The sequence below is a fragment of the Panthera leo genome, chromosome D2 (genome assembly GCF_018350215.1).
Source record: "Panthera leo isolate Ple1 chromosome D2, P.leo_Ple1_pat1.1, whole genome shotgun sequence".
NCBI lineage: Eukaryota > Metazoa > Chordata > Mammalia > Carnivora > Felidae > Panthera > Panthera leo.
The window spans coordinates 71531925-71553110 of NC_056689.1; the positions used below are offsets into that span (position 1 = coordinate 71531925).

Consider the following 21186-nt stretch of genomic DNA (forward strand, 5'->3'; position numbering starts at 1 on the left):
AAGGTCTGTGAGATTTTAGTGTAATGATGTCCGTTGATACCCTATTTCATTATTTAGTCGTATTTACTTCATCTTGCATACTTTGTGCACTAACAGCTCAAATATCCTGATTGTTTATCTGGTTCGTTAGGCCAAAAAATACCAGCCATGTTTCAGAATAACAGTCAGCTTTCTTTCATCATTGATTAAATTGGCCCCGTGTGTGATTTCATCTATTATATTGGTCCAGTGTCAGCAGATGAATATACTGTTTGTAATGAAGAGCAGTTATTTGGAAGGTGACTCTAACGATGCCATTGTTAGTCTGAAGACTGGCATGAAATAGTTATTCTTCCTTTTATTCAGTTGTTCAGTCATTCTGTCATTTTTATAGGTTATTCTATTTACCAGATGATTCAAGTAATTGTTTTTCTTTTCAATTAGCTGAAAAATGTTTCGGACTATACTCTAATTATCATATAGAATAGTGCTAAGATTTATATTCCATATGAAAACAAAGCTACGAATTAGAAAAAGTAACAATAAAAAGTATATATGTTCTGAATGAAAATGTGGTGGTTAAATAATGTGAGATTTAAAAAAAATATGGGCACCTGGGTGGCTCAGTCAGTTGAGTATTGGACTTCACTTTGGGTCATGATCTCCTGGTTCGTGAGTTAGAGCCCCACATTGTCCTTGCTGCCCTGGGTGCCGGATCCCGCTTCAGATCCTCTGTCTCCCTCTCTCTCTGCCCCTCCTCCACTCAGACTCTCTCAAAAATAAATAAAAACATTAAAAACATAAAAAATATCTTCTCTGATTTTCTTAGGATGAATAAAGCTGAACATTAATTACTATTTAGTTACTTTTTATCTGTTACCTTATAGTATATGTAATTTGCTCTACAGAAATTAACACCTCTGGAATGGAGGTGACTGCAATGTATTTTGCATGGGAAATGACTCTAGTTTATAAATAAATGTTTGGTGGGTGACATTTAAATTGTCTAAGATGATAAAAGTTGCTTCAACCATTTTTAAAGTTTATTTGTTTGAGAGACAGAGAGAGAGAGAGAGACAGAGAGAGAGAGAGAGAGAGAGAGAGAATGAGCTGCGGAGAGGCAGAGAGAGAGGGAGAGAGAATCCCAAGCAGGCTCTGTGCTGTCAGTACAGAGCCTAGTACAGGGCTGGATCTCATGAACCTATGAGATCATGACCTGAGCCGAAAGCAAAAGAGGCTGACCCTTAACAGACTACGCCACCCAGGCACCCTGCTTTAACCGTTTTTATATGTGAGATAGTTATAAGTAAATTTTAACTGTTAACTTTATTGACTGAAAAGAAATATTTAGCTCTGTTACATTAGAAAGCTTGAGGTGAGTATTTATGTGTGTGTGTGTGTGTGTGTGTGTGTGTGTGTGTGTGTGTGTGTGTATGAAGATTGAAGTGGAGCACAGATGCAGCATTAAAGTCCTTTGTGGTTTTTCTCAAGAGTCATGGAAAGAATTGAGCCAAAAATTTTTATCATATTAATACTATCATGTGAAGTATCTGAATCTTGGTGTGTGTAGGGAACTACCTGCAGAGTTCCTATGTTGCCCATTTTTTTCTTTTTTGACCTTTAATCTTTAATCTCTTCATACTGGGATTTAGTTGACATATGATTACGCTGTATAGTAGGATTGATCAAAGTGTAACTTCAGCTTCTTTGCAGTCACCTTAAAAGAAACATGACAGATACAGGAGAAATGTCAGTTGACCAAAATTATTATTTAGTGTCTGTGAGAGTAACATTAGTTTGAGTTATTGAGAAAATAATTTATGTTTATCATCTCTTCAATTTTTACTACTTATCATTTCTACTTAGTGCGTGATAGTTTTATTACAACTAGAATTTTGTTCCATGTGCTCATTAAGAAAAATGACTCTGCATTGACCTTATTTATTGAATTGGAAGCTTGTTATCAGATTTAATAGAGTAGGTTTTCATTTGGTGGTTTCTGTTTCAGATTGTGGAAATTGTAAATTATTTCCAATAAGCATATATTCTAGTTCCAGCAGTTATAGTTTAAAGAAATGAGTAAGAGAGATTCTGATTCAGTAGAGTTGGATTTGGGGTTAGAAATCTGAACTTAAAATTTTTATTTTTTTAATGTTTATTTTTGAGAGAGAGAGAGACAGAGACAGAGACAGAGCATGAGCGGGGGAGGGGCAGAGAGCGAGGGAGACAGAATCCAAAGCAGGCTCCAGGCTCTGAGCTGTCAGCACAGAGCCCGACGCAGGGCTTGAACCCACAAACTGTGAGATCATGACCCCAGCCGAAGTCGGACGCTTAACCGACTGAGCCACCCAGGCACCCCAGAAATCTGAACTTTAAAATTCACGTGGTGATTTATATATACATTGACATTTAAAAATCATTGCTATACAGAGGTAAAAAATAACATGCTTTATCTCTTAACTTTCTAGTCCGTGAAAAACTATACCAAATGTCATGTGAGAAATGAGCAGATTTGTAACAAACTTACCAGCTGTAAAAGCTGTTCGCTAAACTTGAATTGCCAGTGGGATCAGCGACAGCAAGAATGCCAGGCTTTACCAGGTAAAGATTTCAGTCCGGTAAATGAATTTTATAGCCTACAGATGAATACCATTATAGTAAAGAGCATTAACTAAGACATTCCAGTTTCAAATAAATGATAATATTGGAGTAATAATAGCATTGTTTCCATAAAAATAATTTGTATGTTTCCTTCCAGTTCTTCTAAGATGTTCATGATTTCTCTATTTATTATAATAATACTATTGACTTGATCAGAATCTTTTTTTAATTTTAAAAAATTCTGTCTTAAAAATATAGAAAATAATAAGCACCTAGGCTAATATCCAGATTTTAATAAATGTTAACATTTGATCTATTTGATTTGCTTCTTATCTTTGAAATTCTGGGAACTATTTTTACTACTTTTTATTATAAATTATAACATTTATAATAAGTTTTATATGATTTAATGAGAATCTAAGTTATGTAAAGCAGAGCAAAGTCCATTCAAAAAAGCAATTTTAATTTATTTTTTACATGTATCATTCTTCTTAGTAAACCCTGAGTACTCTTCCTTTTAAATATAAGAGATAAAATTAGAAAATCAAAAAGTAATATAGATACTTAAACCAGTTCCATCTTCTTGTTATACAGGTAAGTGAGACATACATTGTTTAGGGACTTGTTCAAAGTTGCATGGTTTGTAAATGGCAGGTGTAACTATTAACTGGGTGTTTTATTTCAGTTCAGTGTTTTGCTTTTCTGTATTCCATGGTTTTTGATTGTTTTGTTATATTTTTCAGAGAAAAATTTCTAACTTACGTAATTCTAAAACGTCCTTGAAAATTGCATCATAGGATTTATGTCATGCTTGGAAGTTCATGTAATAAAATAAAAAATAGATTGCCTTCAAAAGTACCATTAAGATTCTAGAATGTTTATGTAAATTTTAGGTTTTGTTTATATACTGACATTTAAAGTTTTTAAACGGGATACATGCATGTGTGTGTTCACATTGAAAAAAAATAGAGAATATTAATGAACTGCTAGGTTTTGAGAAGCAATAGTGAGGTGATATTAAACTTGAAAGTAACATTGATATCTGAGTGTTAAATGCTAAAATCAACATGTAGATCAGTAAAAATACTTACAATGTTGTTTTAAAAATCTTGGACACAAGGGGCAACTGGGTGACTTAGTCAGTTAAGTGTCTGACTCTTGATTTTGGTCAGGTCATAATCACGGTTCGTGAGTTCAAGCCCCATCTTGGTCTCTGTGCTGACAACACAGATAAATGTATATGTTTAAAGGAATATTGCTTTAAGAAGAAGAGAATTTGATTGCCAGTGGAAGTTTGGAAAAATAAGTGGTTATCTATACATTGCCCAGGAAAGAATTTTGATTTGGTATAAGGGCTCCACTTGGCCAGGCTATTTCTGTGGAGAATAATAAATACCATACAACAAATACAATATAAAACGCATTATAAACTAACTTCCTGTGTTCTACGTTCATATTTACTAAGCAACCAACTAGGTAAAGTTTGTTTTTCCCTATGCTGGTCTCAAGGAAGTGAATGCTGTAAATAGAGGACACTGTCTATACTGTTGCACTTTAAAAAAATTTTTTTAAACGTTTATTTATTCTTGAGAGACAGAGACAGGGATGAGTGGGCGAAGGGCAGAGCGAGAGAGTACACAGAATTTGCAGCAGGCTCCAGGCTCTGAGCTGTCAGCACAGAGCCCGATGTGGGGCTTGAACTCGACTGTGAGATCATGACCTGAGCCAAAGTCGGACATTTAACTGACTGAGCAGCCCAGGCGCCCCCTGTTGCACTTTTCTAGGAACACTTGTGAATTGCATTTTTTCATTGATCTCATATAAACTCGGAAATTTGCATTTATCTCACTAAACGCATTTTAAAAATTTACTGCTTCTCATTTAACTCTGAAGCTGAGTTGATGCTCAATACTATAAAAGCCTAAACCATAAAAACATTTGGGTCAGCCATATACTTCAGTTTAGTCTCAAAGACACATGTATTTGTGTCCATTTGTATGATTTTTCACCTAGGTATTTGTCAGAAAAGGAGACATGCAAAAGAAATTTAAATCCTTCCTTGATTCAGTAAGGTAAAAAAAAAAAAAGCCATAACTGAACAAAGCTTTTGCACTGCTTCCTTGAAGTAATTAGGTACTTTGGATTCCAGAAGACAAGTGCTATAGGTGTAGCCTGAAAAAGAAAATAAAAGTATTATAAACAATCTTATTAAATGACAATTATAGTTTATTGAGAGATTACTGTGTTCTAGGTACTGTTCGTGGTACCCAATTCAGTAAGACAGCAGTTATTAAAGAACAGGAGGCCCCTGTTTATGGACTCTTTGAGAGGGTCCATGAGGTCAAAACTAGTAATACTAAAATATTATTTGCTTTTTAAATTCTCATTCTGTCATGGGTTTACTCTGGAGTTTTCTAAAGGCATGATTCTAATAGATTGGAGAAGTAGATATGAGAATACAATTGTCTTGTATTAAACCAACATTAAAGAGATTTGCAAAAATATACAGCAGCTACACTATTTTTAATTTTTGTTTGTTTTGGATACTCTAATTCTTGTAAAATAAAATACACTATTTATTTTAAGTTGAAATGATTATCTCCCAATATTTTATTATGAAAATCTTCAAACATATAGAAAACTGGAAAGAATGGTAGAGAGGACACCGACCCATTACCCTTACCCTAGATTCTACAATGAACATTTTGCTCTGCTTTATCCCTGCTCTGTCTATCCATCCCTCTATTCATTCATTGGGCCATCTTAATTTTTTTCATGCCATTGTCCTAAACTGTCGGCTGCTGTCCCTCAGGGAGAGAATTTGATGATACATGTCCTTTGGGCCTGTGTATAGCATAAAGGCAAAAACACCCCAAGGATGGAAGACTATGTTTGTAATGCATTTTTAAATTCCAATTTTAGGTGAATAGATACATATATTTTTAAATGGTCAGTTTTAATTTTTAATATGATCAAAGCCAATAGATAAAAAATCCCTACAGAAAAGATCTGTGAGGTCCTCAATAATTTTTAAGAAAAAAAAGGGGGGGTCTTGAGACCAAATGTTTGAGAATTGCAGCTTTAGAACAATTCCATAAAATTTGTACCAATCCATCTAAAGCTGAAAGGGCGGAAGGCACTGATAAATGTAATATGGTATGGAAACTAAAATGTAGTCAAATTTTATAGATCAGTGTTTTAATGAAGCACTTCAGTCTCAATTAGTTATGCTAGAGCATAACTTTATAATGTGTTTATAAATATGGTTTAGACAATAGGCACTCTTTTAAGTTCAACTTGTATTATAAGGATCAACCACTATTACTGAATAGTGTGTTTAAATGTTAGAAAGACCTGCATACCTGTTTAAAAATAAACATCGAAAAGCAAAGATTATGGGACGCCTGGGTGGCTCAGTCAGTTAAGCATCTGACTTCAGCTCGGGTCACAATCTCGCGGTTTGAGTTCGAGCCCCGTGTTGGGATCTGTGCTGACAGCTCAGAGCATGGAGCCTGCTTCGGATTCTGTGTCTCCCTCTTCTCTGCCGCTTGCTTGCTCACATTCTGTCTGTCTCTCTCAAAAATAAATAAACATTAAAAATAAATAAATAAAAAGCAAAGATTATAGCTTCTTTATTAAACATAAATGATACTTCTCTCTCCACACTTATAATTAAAGAATCAAAGAACCCAACTTATATTAAAATAGTATACCTGAACTGTGGAAATTAGATTTGGAAAAGAGGAATAACTTTGAATTTGCTTGTTATATGCTGGTTATTTTTCTTTAAGGTGATCTTGCATAATGTAAGCTGGACCCTGGGATGTAAATACAGTAGTGATTTTACTAGTTAACATACCGTATGCCAGTACACTAAAAAACCCTGCAAACAGTCAACACATTTTAACAGATATTATAGAGCTATAGCTTATATTGTGCTTAAGAATTAAAGAAAAAAATTAGGATCTTCTGTTCTTCTTTTCCACCAAACTATTAGATAAGTTTTGTTTTTTAAATTATATTGATATATTTAAAATTTTTATCATTAAAAGTTGTTTAAACAAATATAGAAATTGTATTTAGAATTCTAAAATAACTGAAAAATATAAATGCTTTTTGATAATCTAAAAATAAGATATAATTTTTTTTGACTAGCTCATCTTTGTGGAGAAGGATGGAATCATATTGGTGATGCTTGTCTTAGAATCAATTCCAGTAGAGAAAGCTATGACAATGCAAAACTTTATTGCTATAATCTTAGTGGAAATCTTGCTTCATTAACAACCTCAAAAGAAGTAGAATTTGTTCTGGATGAAATACAGAAGTATACACAACAGGTAATAACTCTTGTTTATATTATGGATATATGCAGAAAGTCCTATACTTACTAGCAATGGTTCATTCTTTTTGCTTCTAAATAAATTATTTTTACTAAATTTTGGAGGTAAAAGTGAAACTGACTGCAAAAATCAATTAGCAGTGGACTTATTCTGTATATGTATTTGGGAATAAAGTTTTCTAGATTACACATCTTGGTTTTACACAGTAAACCACTGCATTTCTTACCAAGAAGTCATTTCATATGAATAAATACACTTAAAATACATGTGCATAAAATTTAAGAATTTGTTCTGAAGCGTAATTACTTCATAATTTGAGATGTCCCTTATAATTAAAACACTAGACCCAACACATTGGTTATATGTATTTTTCGGTGAATGTGTATGTGTGTTGTGAGTTGGGTTTTTGAATTATGTGATTTTCTAGGTGTTGATTTGCTTGAAATAATGTAATAAAGGTTAGCAGGACAAAAACCAGTTTGTAAAGTATGTGGAAGATATTGGAACATACAACACCTAGAAACAGTTTCAATATTTCAGGGAGTTTTATGGAAGATATTTCTGTAAAAAATTGAGTATTTCTTTGAAAATTGTATCAAGATATTATTTTATAAGACATTTCTAATAGGAATTCACAGTATTTATTTTTTACTCTTGGGATATTAAAATATAGTCAACTCTTAAGAGTAGATTATGTAAGGAGATTTGGAAATAATTTACTAAATCTAGTTATGAGAAACTTTATTTAGTTCATGTGCTTAATTGAAATATGCTAGTATAAACTGTTATAGCATCATAGAAGCTTTCTGCATTTTGTTTCAAAAATAAAATTAGAACTCAAAAGAGATCAAGTAAGTGGTAAGACTAAACAATAATATATACCTTAAATCTGAAACTTGTATTAGTTTTGGCCTACTGTTGAAGATAAATATATACACACATATACATACACACCCTATGGTAAATAATGCACAAAGTGGCATAATTTCTATACAAATAATGGATGTATGTCTCTAATACATCTGTTACTCACGAATGTGTGAAACTGTATTACACCAGATTTCAACAACTTTATTTTGACCTTCAATTATGGCTTTTATTTGGACAAATACTCTATTGATACTCCAGAACTCCACTCCATATAGGACAGAGGAGACAATTTTGGCTTGAAACTATTTTAGAGCAAATGTTACCAATTACTTGCCATAGAAATACATAATGTTTTCTTGGTATAGCTGATTTTAAAGAAGCATTGAGGACAGTATTATCAAAGTGATGTAGAGCATGGAATTGGACATACTGCTTATCTTTAAAACTTAGTAGCAAGTTAATCTCTCCAACCCTGTAACAGGGGTAATAATCATAGCTACTTTGCATGTTTATTGTGAAAAAAAAAGTGAGATAATGCATATAAAGAGTATAAATTTTATTGAGTGTTTACAGTAATTATCATTATTGTTTGCATTTTAAGCGTTGTTATTTTGGTATCACTGTTTGGACTGCTGCTGTTACTACTATTTCTAGAAATCATTATTTAGAATTCGTAGGTATCTAAATGAATTTATTTGATGAATAGTTAATACTTATATTAATTGTTGAAAAGGATATGCCCCAGAGTATTTTAATTTTTCCATGGTGAATGACAAATTCTCCTTGCCACGCTGGCCCCACCGCCCTGTATAGTTGTATTAGGACCTTTAATCTCTTCAGATCATTCCTGATTTATGGTGAAGAACGGGTAACTGATTTTATTTTTACTCATAACAGAGGAATATATATCTGGTGTTTAAAGCATGATATAAGAACAGTTTTCATAAATGTTACAAAAAATTAAGGGGACTTAAGGACACTCACTTTTGAAATTTTTTTATGGACATCACTTTACTGTTACTGCCTACATTTTTGGTGATATCAGAATGTATACTTCTTATGAGTATCAATACCAGATGATTTAACTTATTAATGTGAGTTTCTAATTGTTGAGCCAAAGCCCTGCTCCACGCTTTAATAAAATGGTTAAATTATGTCACTGGTTTTTATAAATATTCAAAATTTTGAAATGGATATCACAGTATATTTGTTAGCTGTCACTTATCATGTGCTTGATATTAATAGAATAAAGAAAAAACTTACCAAATTTGTATGCAGATTGATATGTGAAATCATTTTTGTGTGAATTGTAGCTGTTTTTCTGTGAAGAATGGGCCAGTATTCATTCATTTAGTACATGTTTATTGAGCACCTTCAATGTACTTGGCAATCTACGGCTTGCTGAGAATAGAAATTAAAAGACCATCACTGTTCTCAAAGATTTTACTGGTGAGGAAGACAAACACAATTATACTGTATTGTGATAATTATAATGATAGTTGCACATGGGATGTATGAAGAAAGAGAGTGTATGTCTAATTAGTGATGTGGTCTTAAGGAGTTTCCTAGAGTAATGCCCTAGCTAACTTCTGGAGGGTGTTGAGTTGGCCAGCACATGAAGATATTTCTAAGGAGGCAAGAGAAACACCTATGGTTTTTTTTTTTTCTTTTCTTTGGTTTAAGAGCTACCAGCCTAATGTTCTGAAGGTAAGATGTATGTGGTTTCGTGTAAGAGAGACACCAACTAGTTAAAAAAAAATATTTTAGAAAAATGTGAAAAGGTATATGTGTAAATTTTTTTAAAATTGTATGGAGCATATAACATAAATTAAGATCTGTTATATTCTTGTGATACCAGGGGCTTTATTTCTTTAATCACAACATTGGGGGACAATTACAAATAACGTTTGGAAATTAGTTCTGTATTGTGTCGCTTATAAAGAGCTTATTAGTGGTAGATCCACAGTCTTTGAGTTTTAGGAAGTCCTAGTATTCCTCATTAGAGCTCTGTTGCTTTTTTTCCTTGTTTAAAATGTAATATTTTTAGTTTTTACACTACAGTCTTGAAATGTGCAAGTTCAGAAGTTGCTCATTTCAAGGTTTCTTGTGTTCCTCAATTTTCTTGCTTGTTGCTATAAATCATAAAGATTGTACTAACAGTTATTTTGGCTGTGTGGTGAACATAGATTTGAGAGTTTGTGGACTAGTGTGCTCTAGAATAGAAGAAGGTTTTGTTTCATTAGAAAGCTGAGCTTTAGCAGCATTGCAAAGGTAGAAGCTTCTGCGAGTTGACATTCCATTAAGCATACTTTTATGTAAAATGAGTTATATCCTGAGTCATTCCACTTGTATACACTTAGATAACCCTCCCTTGGCAAATAAAGACAGACAAATTCAGGCAATTTAAAGAAATATTCTCGGTCAAATAATCATTTGCTTATCGGAAATGGCTAATGAAATGTTGCAGTGATTTATGATGTCCTTTAGTAAATTTTCATAATGTTATAATTTGTCTTCTATTTTCAACTGCCTGTCCAGTTCATTTACTGGGTAATAGTTACTTTCAATGTTTTATCAACGGCTTCATTTTTCTGTTTCTTTCCTCCTCCTCTCAGATTCTTACCATGATGAGTTACGGAGTAATATTTTACTTTAAATGACTTGTCTTTCCTACAGATAGTTGGAAATGTAGACAGAGTCGCTGTAACGTGAAGCACAATCATTAATCTGAAATATCTGTGCTGGATTGACTCCTGCTGTTATTATCAAGAACTGTAAAAATGTCGTAGCTTTTTTGTTATCAAAATATCTTTCAGAATAATGTGTGAAATCTATGGTGATCGCAAGACAAAGTAGCATGTGTATTTTTATAATTAGAAACATTTATTAAATACTATCTCTGTCTCAGCAATTGGATGGTGGAAAATAACCATACCTGTTCTGATGAACTTTGGTTAACAACATTTATTGGCTACCTACTATGTGTGGAGTACTCTACTAGGTTGTATGAGATCGACTGTCATAATGAATATGCATAGGATATTTTAATTGTATCTGAGAAATAATTTGTTGAGTATTTACTATGTGAAATTTATTATGTTTATACACTTTGAAAATTTCTAGGTCTGTAGCTATCTTTATAAGTTCTCTAGGACCATTTATACAGCATATTTAGAGTAAACACGGGAGATATCTATATATTTATATCTATCTATATCTATATATCTACATCTTATTTGTATACTGTTAAACACTCAAATGCAGATACATATTTTTATCTACCCTGACAGTCCACAGTGTAAAAAGGATGATGTGGAGTTTTGAAGTCACCTCACACTGTAATATAATATTATTAACTTAGTAACTTAGAAAATAAATATATTATGTATATTAAGGTATAAGTGTTTAGGAATAATGTCAGCAAGATGACAGAATGGAAATTCCCAGCACTTGTCCCCCCATAGAACATTGGTTTGAACCATTCATATACAAAAATACCTTTACAAGAACTAGGGAATCTAGGTAAGAGATTCTAGCACCTGGGAGAAGCACAGAAATCAGAAAGGACAGTTTCACATTACCTTCATCATCCCACCCCCAAGCCCATGCAGGGCAGTGAAGCATGGTGAGAGATAACTTCTGCAAAGGGGAAGGAGAGTGAAGTGAGCACATGACTTTGCTGTTGACCCTAGCTCCAAGTGTGCTGTAGTGAACCCCAGTGCCTGGTTGGTTCCTACTGACCCATAACTTCATCTAAAATTACATGAAAGTCCTGATGTACCAGTAGAATCTAAGCCAGGAGAGAGGCGTTATTCTTCTGAGTTCTTTTGTGAACATGTTACGAAGTTTCCACTCACCTCTACATATAGTTTGTTAGTTTTGTTTCCTGTTTTCTCACTGTGCATGTAATGGCAACTTCGCTTTAGATTCTTACCTCCATGACTGATTAAATTGGCAACAGTAGGAGCAGTAATGGCAGCAGTAGCAGTAACAGCAGTAGCTGCAGCAGTATGTTAATTTTGTAGTGATCTTGCCTTATCAGGTAGGTATTTATATCAGACACGTATTTTTTCATTTTGTAGAAGAGGGAACTGAGGTTCACAAGGGCTAAATAATTGACCCCAGTCATGTAGCTTGAGCACAAAATCTGTGTTTTAAAAATGGGGTTCTTTCTATATCATTCTCCAAAATGTGCTGGAATTGTTAATTACCCTTGGTCATTAGAAAAGCAGTTCTATATGTTTTTAGATGTAATTTTTAATGATGATGAACCATTTGCTGAGGAAAATGGTGGCATTTTTATATGCAACTTGTTTTTTCATGTTCTTTTTGTTGTTGTTTACAGAAAGTATCACCTTGGGTAGGCTTGCGCAAGATCAATATATCCTACTGGGGATGGGAAGACATGTCTCCTTTTACAAATACAACATTACAGTGGCTTCCTGGTGAACCAAATGATTCTGGGTTCTGTGCCTATCTAGAAAAGGCTGCAGTGGCAGGCCTAAAAGCTAATCCTTGTACATCTATGGCAGATGGCCTTGTTTGTGAAAAGCCTGTTGGTAAGTGGTAAACTAAGATTTCTTTAAAAATATTATGTTTCTAACTCGTCTTCCATGTGTGATAGCCTAGAAGCCTGAAGTAACTTTCACCATCTTTAATTTTTTTTTTTAATGTTTACTTATTTTTGAGAAGGGGAGTAGAGAGAGGGAGGCAGAGGATCTGAGCCTAAAGTGGGGCTCGTACTTATGAACTGTGAGATCATGACCTGTGAGCCCAGTTGGACACTTAATCGACTGAGCCACGCAGGTGCCCCTCACCATCTTTTTATGACGTTGATTTCCTGATTTTTTGGTAAATTTTATCTTGATCCACATTCCCCATTTAGTCTTAGTGATCTCAGCATTCACTGGTGGAAATAACAAAATTTTATTATTTTATACAATTTTTATTTCTTGGTTGAAATAGGGAGATTATGAATTTATGGTTATAGTTACTTGCAGTCTAGTAAGAATCTATTATAATTTTGTTTATGTCTATTATAATAATAGTGTTTGGAAGAAAGTTTTGTTTTTAAGAATAACAACTATTTCAAATTATTTTCATCTTACAGATCTATTTCATTTGGCAAGTAAAAAGGAACTTTTCTGTTATATGGGTTTTTTTTTTTTTTTTTGCATTATATGTCATTTTGTGGTGATAGACCTTTAATTTTTTTTATATTGGCTATGGAATTCAAACTCCAAACCTGTACTAATTGTGTTATAAGTTTTTATTTGGTTTATTAGCCAGTATAAAATGCTAGAAGTGTACATTATTTTTTTCTTACTTTAATTCCAGTTAGTTAACGTGCAGTGTTACATTAGTTTCAAATGTACAATATAGTGATTCAACAGTTCCATACATCACCCTGTGCTCATCACAAGTGCGCTCCTTAATCCCCATCACCTATTGAACCCATCCCCCACCCCCATTTCCTCTGGTAATCATCCATTTGTTCTCTATAATTAAAGACTTTTTTGATTTGCATCTCTCTCTCTCTGTCTCTCTTTTTCTCCCTTTGCTTATTTGTTTTGTTTCTTAAAGTCTACATCTGAGTGAAATCATATGGTATTTGTCTTGGAATGGATTTTTGTTAAGTGAGAAGGAATATTGTTTTCTCTTTTTAAATGTTTTTATTGTGTAAAATATACATAACATAAAATTTACCATTTTTACCATTTTTAAATGTAGAGTTCAGTGTTGGTAAGTGCCTCAGTTAACACCAAGCATCTCCAGAACTTTCTCATCTTCCCAAACTCCGTATCTATTAAAAAATACCTCTCTGTACCTCCCTCCCTCAGCCCCTGACAGCCACCTTCTATTTTCTGTTTCTATGAGTTTGACTAATCTAGGTACCTCATATAAGTGGAATCATAAAGTGTATGAACTTTTATGGCTAGCTTACGTTCCTTAGCATAATGTCTTCAAGGTTCATCCGTATTGTAGCATATGTTAGAATTTCATTCCATTCTTAGGGCGAATAATTATCCATTATATGAACATACAAATTTTGTTTATTCATTCATCTGTCAGCATAAACTTGAGTTACTTTTACTTTTGCTGTTCTGAGTACTGATGCTGTGGACATGGGTGTTCACATATCTTTTCCAGTTCCAGTTTCACATCTTTTGGGCATATAGCCAGAGGTGGAATTGCTATATCATACGGGAATTCTGTGCTTAATTGTTTGAGGAATTGCCATACCATTTGTCATAAAAGTTGTATCATTTTACATTCCCACCAGCAATGTGCAGGCTTCTAGTTCCTTCACATCCTTGGTAATATTAAAAAAATATTTATCGTAATAGGTATATTTCATGTAAAGATTTTATAGTATATTGTTTTATTTTAATTGTTTGTTTATATGAGAGACATGTTCACTGACAGGGCATTTGTTTTGATAAGATATGAAATGTTTATGGGAAAAATTGTAACAAGAAAGTAAGTAATGATCGTGGATGTTGTGTTTAGCCAAAGCTAGAAAACCAGGTCATGGGCTACATTTCTGTTTATAAGGTTTTAAATTATATAATTTTATGTACTTTATAAAGGGTTGAAATTTCCCAAAGAACTACAGTGTTCAAATTTGATAATAAATTTACTAAGTAGATGAGATGACGTCTCATCTTTATTTTCATTCACCTTATCATGTATTTTTGGCTATAATTTTTATCCCACACTTGGCTTACTTGAAACATTCCCTAAACAGCAAAACAAATGAAACCCATCTACTTGTGTTAAAATACAGTTAACAGGGGCGCCTGGGTGGCTCAGTCGGTTGGACGTCCTACTTCGGCTCAGGTCATGATCTCGCGGTCTGTGAGTTCGAGCCCCGCGTCGGGCTCTGTGCTGACAGCTCAGAGCCTGGAGCCTGTTTCGGATTCTGTGTCTCCCTCTCTCTCTGACCTTCCCCCGTTCATGCTCTGTCTCTCTCTGTCTCAAAAAAATGAATAAATGTTAAAAAAAAAATTAAAAAAAATAAAATAAAATACAGTTAACAAATAAACTAATTATATTTGTTGGTTTATTCCAGTTAGTCCAAATCAAAATGCAAGGCCATGCAAAAAGCCGTGTTCTCTAAGGACGTCCTGCTCCAACTGTACAAGCAATGGCATGGAGTGTATGTGGTGCAGTAGCACGAGACGATGTGTTGACTCCAATGCTTATATCATTTCTTTCCCATACGGACAGTGTCTGGAGTGGCAAACTGCCACCTGCTCTCGTAAGTATTTATCCAGAGTGACTTTTTCATTTAAAGGCATCATAAATTGAACATTTGAAGAAGTTTTCGAAAGATGCGAAAAAAGTGTTATAGTTAACTGTTTTCAAACCTTTTGGTGGTCTAAACCCCACACTTAAGTTATACTGTCATTTTGAAATCTACTAATTATTTTATCCTGTATATTTACATTTTGCCTTGTTTGTGGTCTCCCTAACTCTGAGTCTGTGTTGCAGGTAGCGTAACACTTCTCGGAAGTGCTTGCTGCTTCAAGGATCACATACTGCTTTGTTGTGTTTCTGTAGTGTCCGTTAATCTAGTACAGTTCCCATGGCTTACACGACTGTGATAGTTTTAAAGAATCTATAGCAGTTGTTTTGTAAGTGGCCCAACTTGGATTTGTCTAATTCTTTTCTCGTGATTAGATTTAAGTTAAGCATTTTTTGGCAAGAATATCAAGCATATCAGGGGTAGTACATCTACTATAAATGAAGGATGCAGTCTTGGCATCACATGGAGAGTCATGTCAGCAGGGCAGTGCTGGACTTGTTGTGGGTTTACTTCAGGAGAAGATCTTGCCCCTTGCTGGTCTCATGTTTTGTAAGGACTGTAGGGGGAGGATGCACTTGACTGAACGTACGATATGGGTACTGTGTGGTTATGAGCGGCCTTTCTTGCAAGGACAAATTTCATCAGGATGCTGCTGCCAAGGGGATTGCACAACATTACTGATAGCACTTGGTGTCCTTCTAGGCATCTGAGGTCACATGCAACTTTTGTGTTTTTGTTTTTGTTTTGGATTGGGAAGATGTAGAAGCTACTGGTCTCAGCTCTTTGCTAGCAAAAAATATGGTTTATCTTTCCACAGTCTACCTCTGAAACTGGAGCACATCAAAAAATGCCTTTCCAACAGGGACATGAATTAATTAGTCTGTTCAGATTTGTAATAAGAAGGTAGGAAGGATTATTTTTATTTCCATTGCTTCCAGCTGCTTTTCAATGTTGAATCCATTCATTCATGCCCTACTAATTGGGGTCTGTACCTCCTGTGACTGATCCAGACTTTATAATTTTTTTCGAGAATAATATGCTCTGCAGGTGCCCACGAGTCCCCATTCCACAAGCACAGTTAGTTGCAGAATCACCTTAAAAAAGTTGGAGTTCAAGTATATATTCATCTGGAAATCCTTTATTTAAAAAAATCAATGAATGCAAGAGCTGGTTCTTTGAAAGAATTAACCAAATTGATAAACCCCTAGCCAGACTTCTCAAAAAGAAAAGAGAAGGGACCCAAATAGATAAAATCACAAATGAAAGAGGAGAGATCAAAATCAACACCACAGATATATAAACAGTTATAAGCAAATATTACGAAAAATTACATGCCAACAAACTGGGCAATTTGGAAGAAATGGATAAATTCCTAAAAACACACAGTACTAAAACTGAAACAGGAAAAATAGAAAACTGGAACAGACCCATAACCAGCAAAGAAATTGCATCAGTAATCAAAAATCTCCCAATAAACAAGGGTCATGGACCAGATGGCTTCAGAGGGAAAGTCTAGCAAACATTTTAAAGGGGAGTTAATACCTATTCTTCTCAAACTGTTCCAAAAAATAGAAATAGAAGGAAGACTTCCAAACTCATTCTACGAAGCCAGCATTACCTTGATTCCAAACCAGACAAAGATCTCACTACAAAGAATTAAAGGCCAATATCCCTGATGAATATGGATGCAAAAATTCTCAACAAGCTATTAGCAAATCAAATTCAACAGTACCTTAAAAGAATTATTCACCATGATCACGTGAAATTCATTCTTAGGCTGCACAGGTGGTTCAATATTCACAAATAAATCAACATGACATATCACATTAATAAAAGAAAGGATAAGAACCATATGATCCTCTCAATAGATGCAGAAAAAACCGTTGATAACGTATAGCATCTAATTTTGATAAAAATCCTCAACAAAGTAGGGAGAGGTAGAATATACCTCAACATCATAAAGGCCATATATGAATTATAATATTCTCAGTGGGGAAAAACTGAGAGCCTTTCCCTATGGTCAGGAACAAGACAAGGATGTCCACTCTCACCATTACTATTTAACATAGTACTGGAAGTCTTAGCCTTGGAAATTAGACAACAAAAAGAAATAAAGACATCCAAATTGGCCAAGAAGAAGTCCAACTTTCACTATTTGCAGAGGAAATGATGCTATATGTAGAAAACCCAAAAGATTCCACCCAAATATGGCTAAAACTAATACGTGAATCCAGCAGTGCAGGATATAAAATCAAAATGCAAAAATCTGTTGCATTTGTATATACTAATAATGAAGCAGCAGAAAAAGAAATCAAGGAATCAGTTCCATTTGTAATTGTACCAAAAACAATAAGATACCTAGGAATAAACCTAACTAAGGAGGTAAAAGATCTACACTCTGAAAACTATAGAACACTTATGGAAGAAATTGAGAGGGTACTAAGAAATCGAAAAGCATTCCATGCCCATGGACTAGAAGAACAGACATTGTTAAAATGTCTGTACTACCCAAAGCAATCTACACATTTAATCCAGTCCCTATCAAAATACCAACGACATTTTCCACAGAGCTAAACAGTCTTAAAATACGTATATCACTACAAAAGACCCCAAATAGCCAAAGTAGTCCTGAAAAAAAAAAAGAAAACTAGAGGGATCATGAATCTGGATTTCAAGCTGTGTTACAAAGCTGTAGTCATCAAGACAATGTGCTATTGGCACAAAAATAGACACGTAGAGGGGCTCCTGGGTGGCTCAGTCGGTTAAGCATCTGACTTCATCTCAGGTCATGATCTTGCATTTTGTGGGTTCAAGCCCTGTGTCGGGCTCTGTGCTGACAGCTCAGTGCCTGGAGCCTGTTTCAGATTCTGTCTCTCCCTCTGTCTCTGCCCCTCCCCTGCTCATGCTCTGTCTCTCTCTCTCTCTCAAAAACAAAATAAACATTACAAAATTTTAAAAAAAGGCACATAGATCAATGGACCAGCATAGACAACCCAGAGATGGACCCACAATGTTATGGTTAACTAATCTTCAACAAAGCAGGAAAGAATATCCAATGGAAAAAAGATCTTCTCTTCAACAAACTGTGTTGGAAAAACTGGACCACTCTCTTACACCATTCACAAAGATAAATTCAATATGGATGAAAGACTTAAATGTGAGACAGGAAACCATAAAAATCCTAGATGAGAACACAGGCAGAAACCTCTTTGACCATGGCTGGAGCAACTTCTTACTTAGACATGTCACTGAAGGCAAGGGAAACAAAAGACATGAACTATTGGGACTTCATCAAGATAAGAAGCTTCTGCACAGCAAAGGAAACAATAAAACTAAAAGGCAGCCTACAGAATGGTAGAAGATATTTGCAAATGACATATCTGATAATTTAGGATTAGTACCCCAAATCTATAAAGAACTTCTTAAACTCAACATCCAAAAAATAAATAACTCAGTTAAGAAATGGGCAGAAGACATGAAGAGACCCTTTTCCAAAGAAGACGGCCAACAGACACATGGCCAACATCCAGATGGTCAACAGACACATGAAAAGATGCTCAACATCACTCATCGTTAGAGAAATACAAATCAAAACCACAATCAGATACCACCTCACACCTGGTAGAATGGCTAAAATTAGCAATACAAAAAACAACAGGTGTTGGCAAGGATGCAGAGAAAGGAGAATTCTCCTGCACTGTAGTTGGGAATGCAAACTGGTATATCTATTCTGGAGAACAGTATGGAGGTTCCTCAAAAAAACTAAGAATAGGACTTCCCTATGGTCCAGCAATTGTACTCTTAGGTATTTACCCAAAGGATACAAAAATACAGATTCAAAGCGGGTACATGCAACCCAATGTTTACAGCAGCATTATCAACAATAGCCAAGTTATGGAGAGATCCCAAATGTCCACTGACTATGAATGGATAAAGAAGTTGTGTGTGTGTGTGTGTGTGTGTGTGTGTGTATGTATGTACACATACATATATACATACACATAATGTATATATATGTTATATATATATATATATATATATATAATATATATATACACACACACACACACACACAGGAATATTAGTAATCAAGAAGAATGAAATCTTGCCATTTGCAATGATGTAGTTGGGGCTAGAATGTATTATGCTAAGCGAAATAAGTCAGTCAGAGAAAGACAAATAGCATATGATTTCATTGATATGTGGAATTTAATAAACAAATGAATATATGGGAAGGGGGTGGAGAGAAGAGAGGGAAACAAACCACGAGGGCCCTTAATTATAGAGAACAAACTATGGGTTGAAGGAGGGAGGTGAGTGGGAGATGGATTAGATGGGTGAGAGGTACCAAGGAGTGCACTTGTGGTGATGAGCACTGGGTGTTGTACGAAAGTGATGAATCTCTGAATTTTACTCCTGAAACCAATACTGCATTGTATGTTAACTAAAATTTAAATTAAAAAAAAGGAAAAAATCTAAGTTGTCTTCTTTGCTCACAAATCTTTCTTGTATTCCATATCTTCTTTCTCATTTATTTACCTTTTGGAGAACAGTCTTCAGTAATTCTTTCCAAATAAATTTATGGCTAGTAATGTTTTTGAGTTTTTTCATGTCTAAAGTGTATTTTTTATGTTCATGTGAATGATAAAGTGGCTGGATATGTAGTTCTAAGTAATTCTTTCCTTAGACCTTGTAGCATTTGGTGTTGTGAGTGGGAATTCTCATGTGAATTTGATTTTCATTAATTTTTGGAGCCTCTTTTTAAAGAAATTCTTTGAGAAATATAAGATTTTAAGATTTTTTCCCTTTATCCTTGGCATTCCAAATTTTACAACTCATTTCAATTCAGTTTTCCATTAATTGAGTTGGATTTTAAAAATAGATTCCCATTGGCTCTTTGAATCTGATGAGTACTTTCTTTATGTGCTAAAAATGGTTTTTAATCATTAGATTGTTTTTTTCCTATTTACTCTTTTTAGAAATCTTAAAACAGTTGTTGGAATTTCTAGATAAATCTCAGTATGTCTTAAATTCACTTGTTTTTTCCGTCTCGTTGTTTGTTATGATTCAGATTCTTCTTCCTGATTTTTTCTTTGGGGATTTGTATTTATTTAAAGTAATGCTTTTGAGAACCTTGTAGTTCCACTATAAAAACTGTAACTGCATTTTTTGAGAAGGTAAATAAAACATGATTAACTACTTAAACACAGGTAATGAATTGCACCTTCACCACTGATGAACTTGATTACAATAACTGCTGTTGGTAGGGTTGTCCGCTAGGGGTGTTAGATTAGTTGTCAAGTTCTGCTTTTATATCTTTTGTTTTTGACTTTGTTTTCTTGATTTTGATTTGTTGAGAATTTTATTTTCAACTTTGTGTACTTGTTCTTGAGCAGTCTAGCCTGCTGGAATTTTCTTTTCCTTGGGTCTTGTCTTTCACCATTGGGTCTGTTGTCAGCCTTGCCTTCTCTTTGGCCATCCGAAACCCATTTGTGCAGCTGATGTCCAGTAACAGTTATGTTTGTTCCACAGCCCTGTAAATTATATGCCCTTTATTCATGTGGGAAGAAGGGCATTGTACTTTGCTTCAAGGAGACCCTGTATCTTTTGGACGTTGTAGTAATCTACTCCTTGTGAGAAACAAACTCCTTCTCTATTATGTCTTTCTTTTCCCTGGTTTTAACCAGCAGACGTTTAATGAGCAATGAGGAAATGCCAGGAAATAAAATAGAGATTGGGAATACAGATCCTTGCTCAAAATCTGAGTGCTAAAAGTAGCTGAGTGTTATTGTTTTGCAAATATGTCAGCTTATGGGCAATGTTTTTGTCATATTTTTACATTTAACTTTATATCTTTTTAGTATTATATGTAATGGATTTATATTATTGTTTTTTAGTACATTTGTCTAGTCCTTCACTAAACATTTAACAGTAGTAAAAGCATTCTTATAGTTATAAATAAAACTATATTAGAAATGGTATAAATTTTATGTTGCTTTCAGAAATTTGTTTCAGTGGTATTTGAGGTTTCCTAGTAAATGGAACTTGAAGGAAACTGTTCTTTGCTAATGAGAAACAAATATGGGT

At 34.2% G+C, this 21186-nt stretch overlaps 1 protein-coding gene across 5 annotated transcripts in view; it reads left to right on the forward strand.

Moving 5' to 3' along the window:
* ATRNL1 (attractin like 1) overlaps positions 1-21186 on the forward strand; it is a 777769-nt gene that overhangs the window by 154443 nt on the left and 602140 nt on the right. For all 5 annotated transcript variants that reach the window (XM_042908168.1, XM_042908169.1, XM_042908170.1 and 2 more), the window contains exons 14-17: positions 2448-2580; positions 6736-6917; positions 12136-12349; positions 14863-15051. In XM_042908168.1, coding sequence (XP_042764102.1) covers positions 2448-2580; positions 6736-6917; positions 12136-12349; positions 14863-15051 — 718 coding nt within the window. The remainder of the gene's footprint in view (positions 1-2447; positions 2581-6735; positions 6918-12135; positions 12350-14862; positions 15052-21186) is intronic.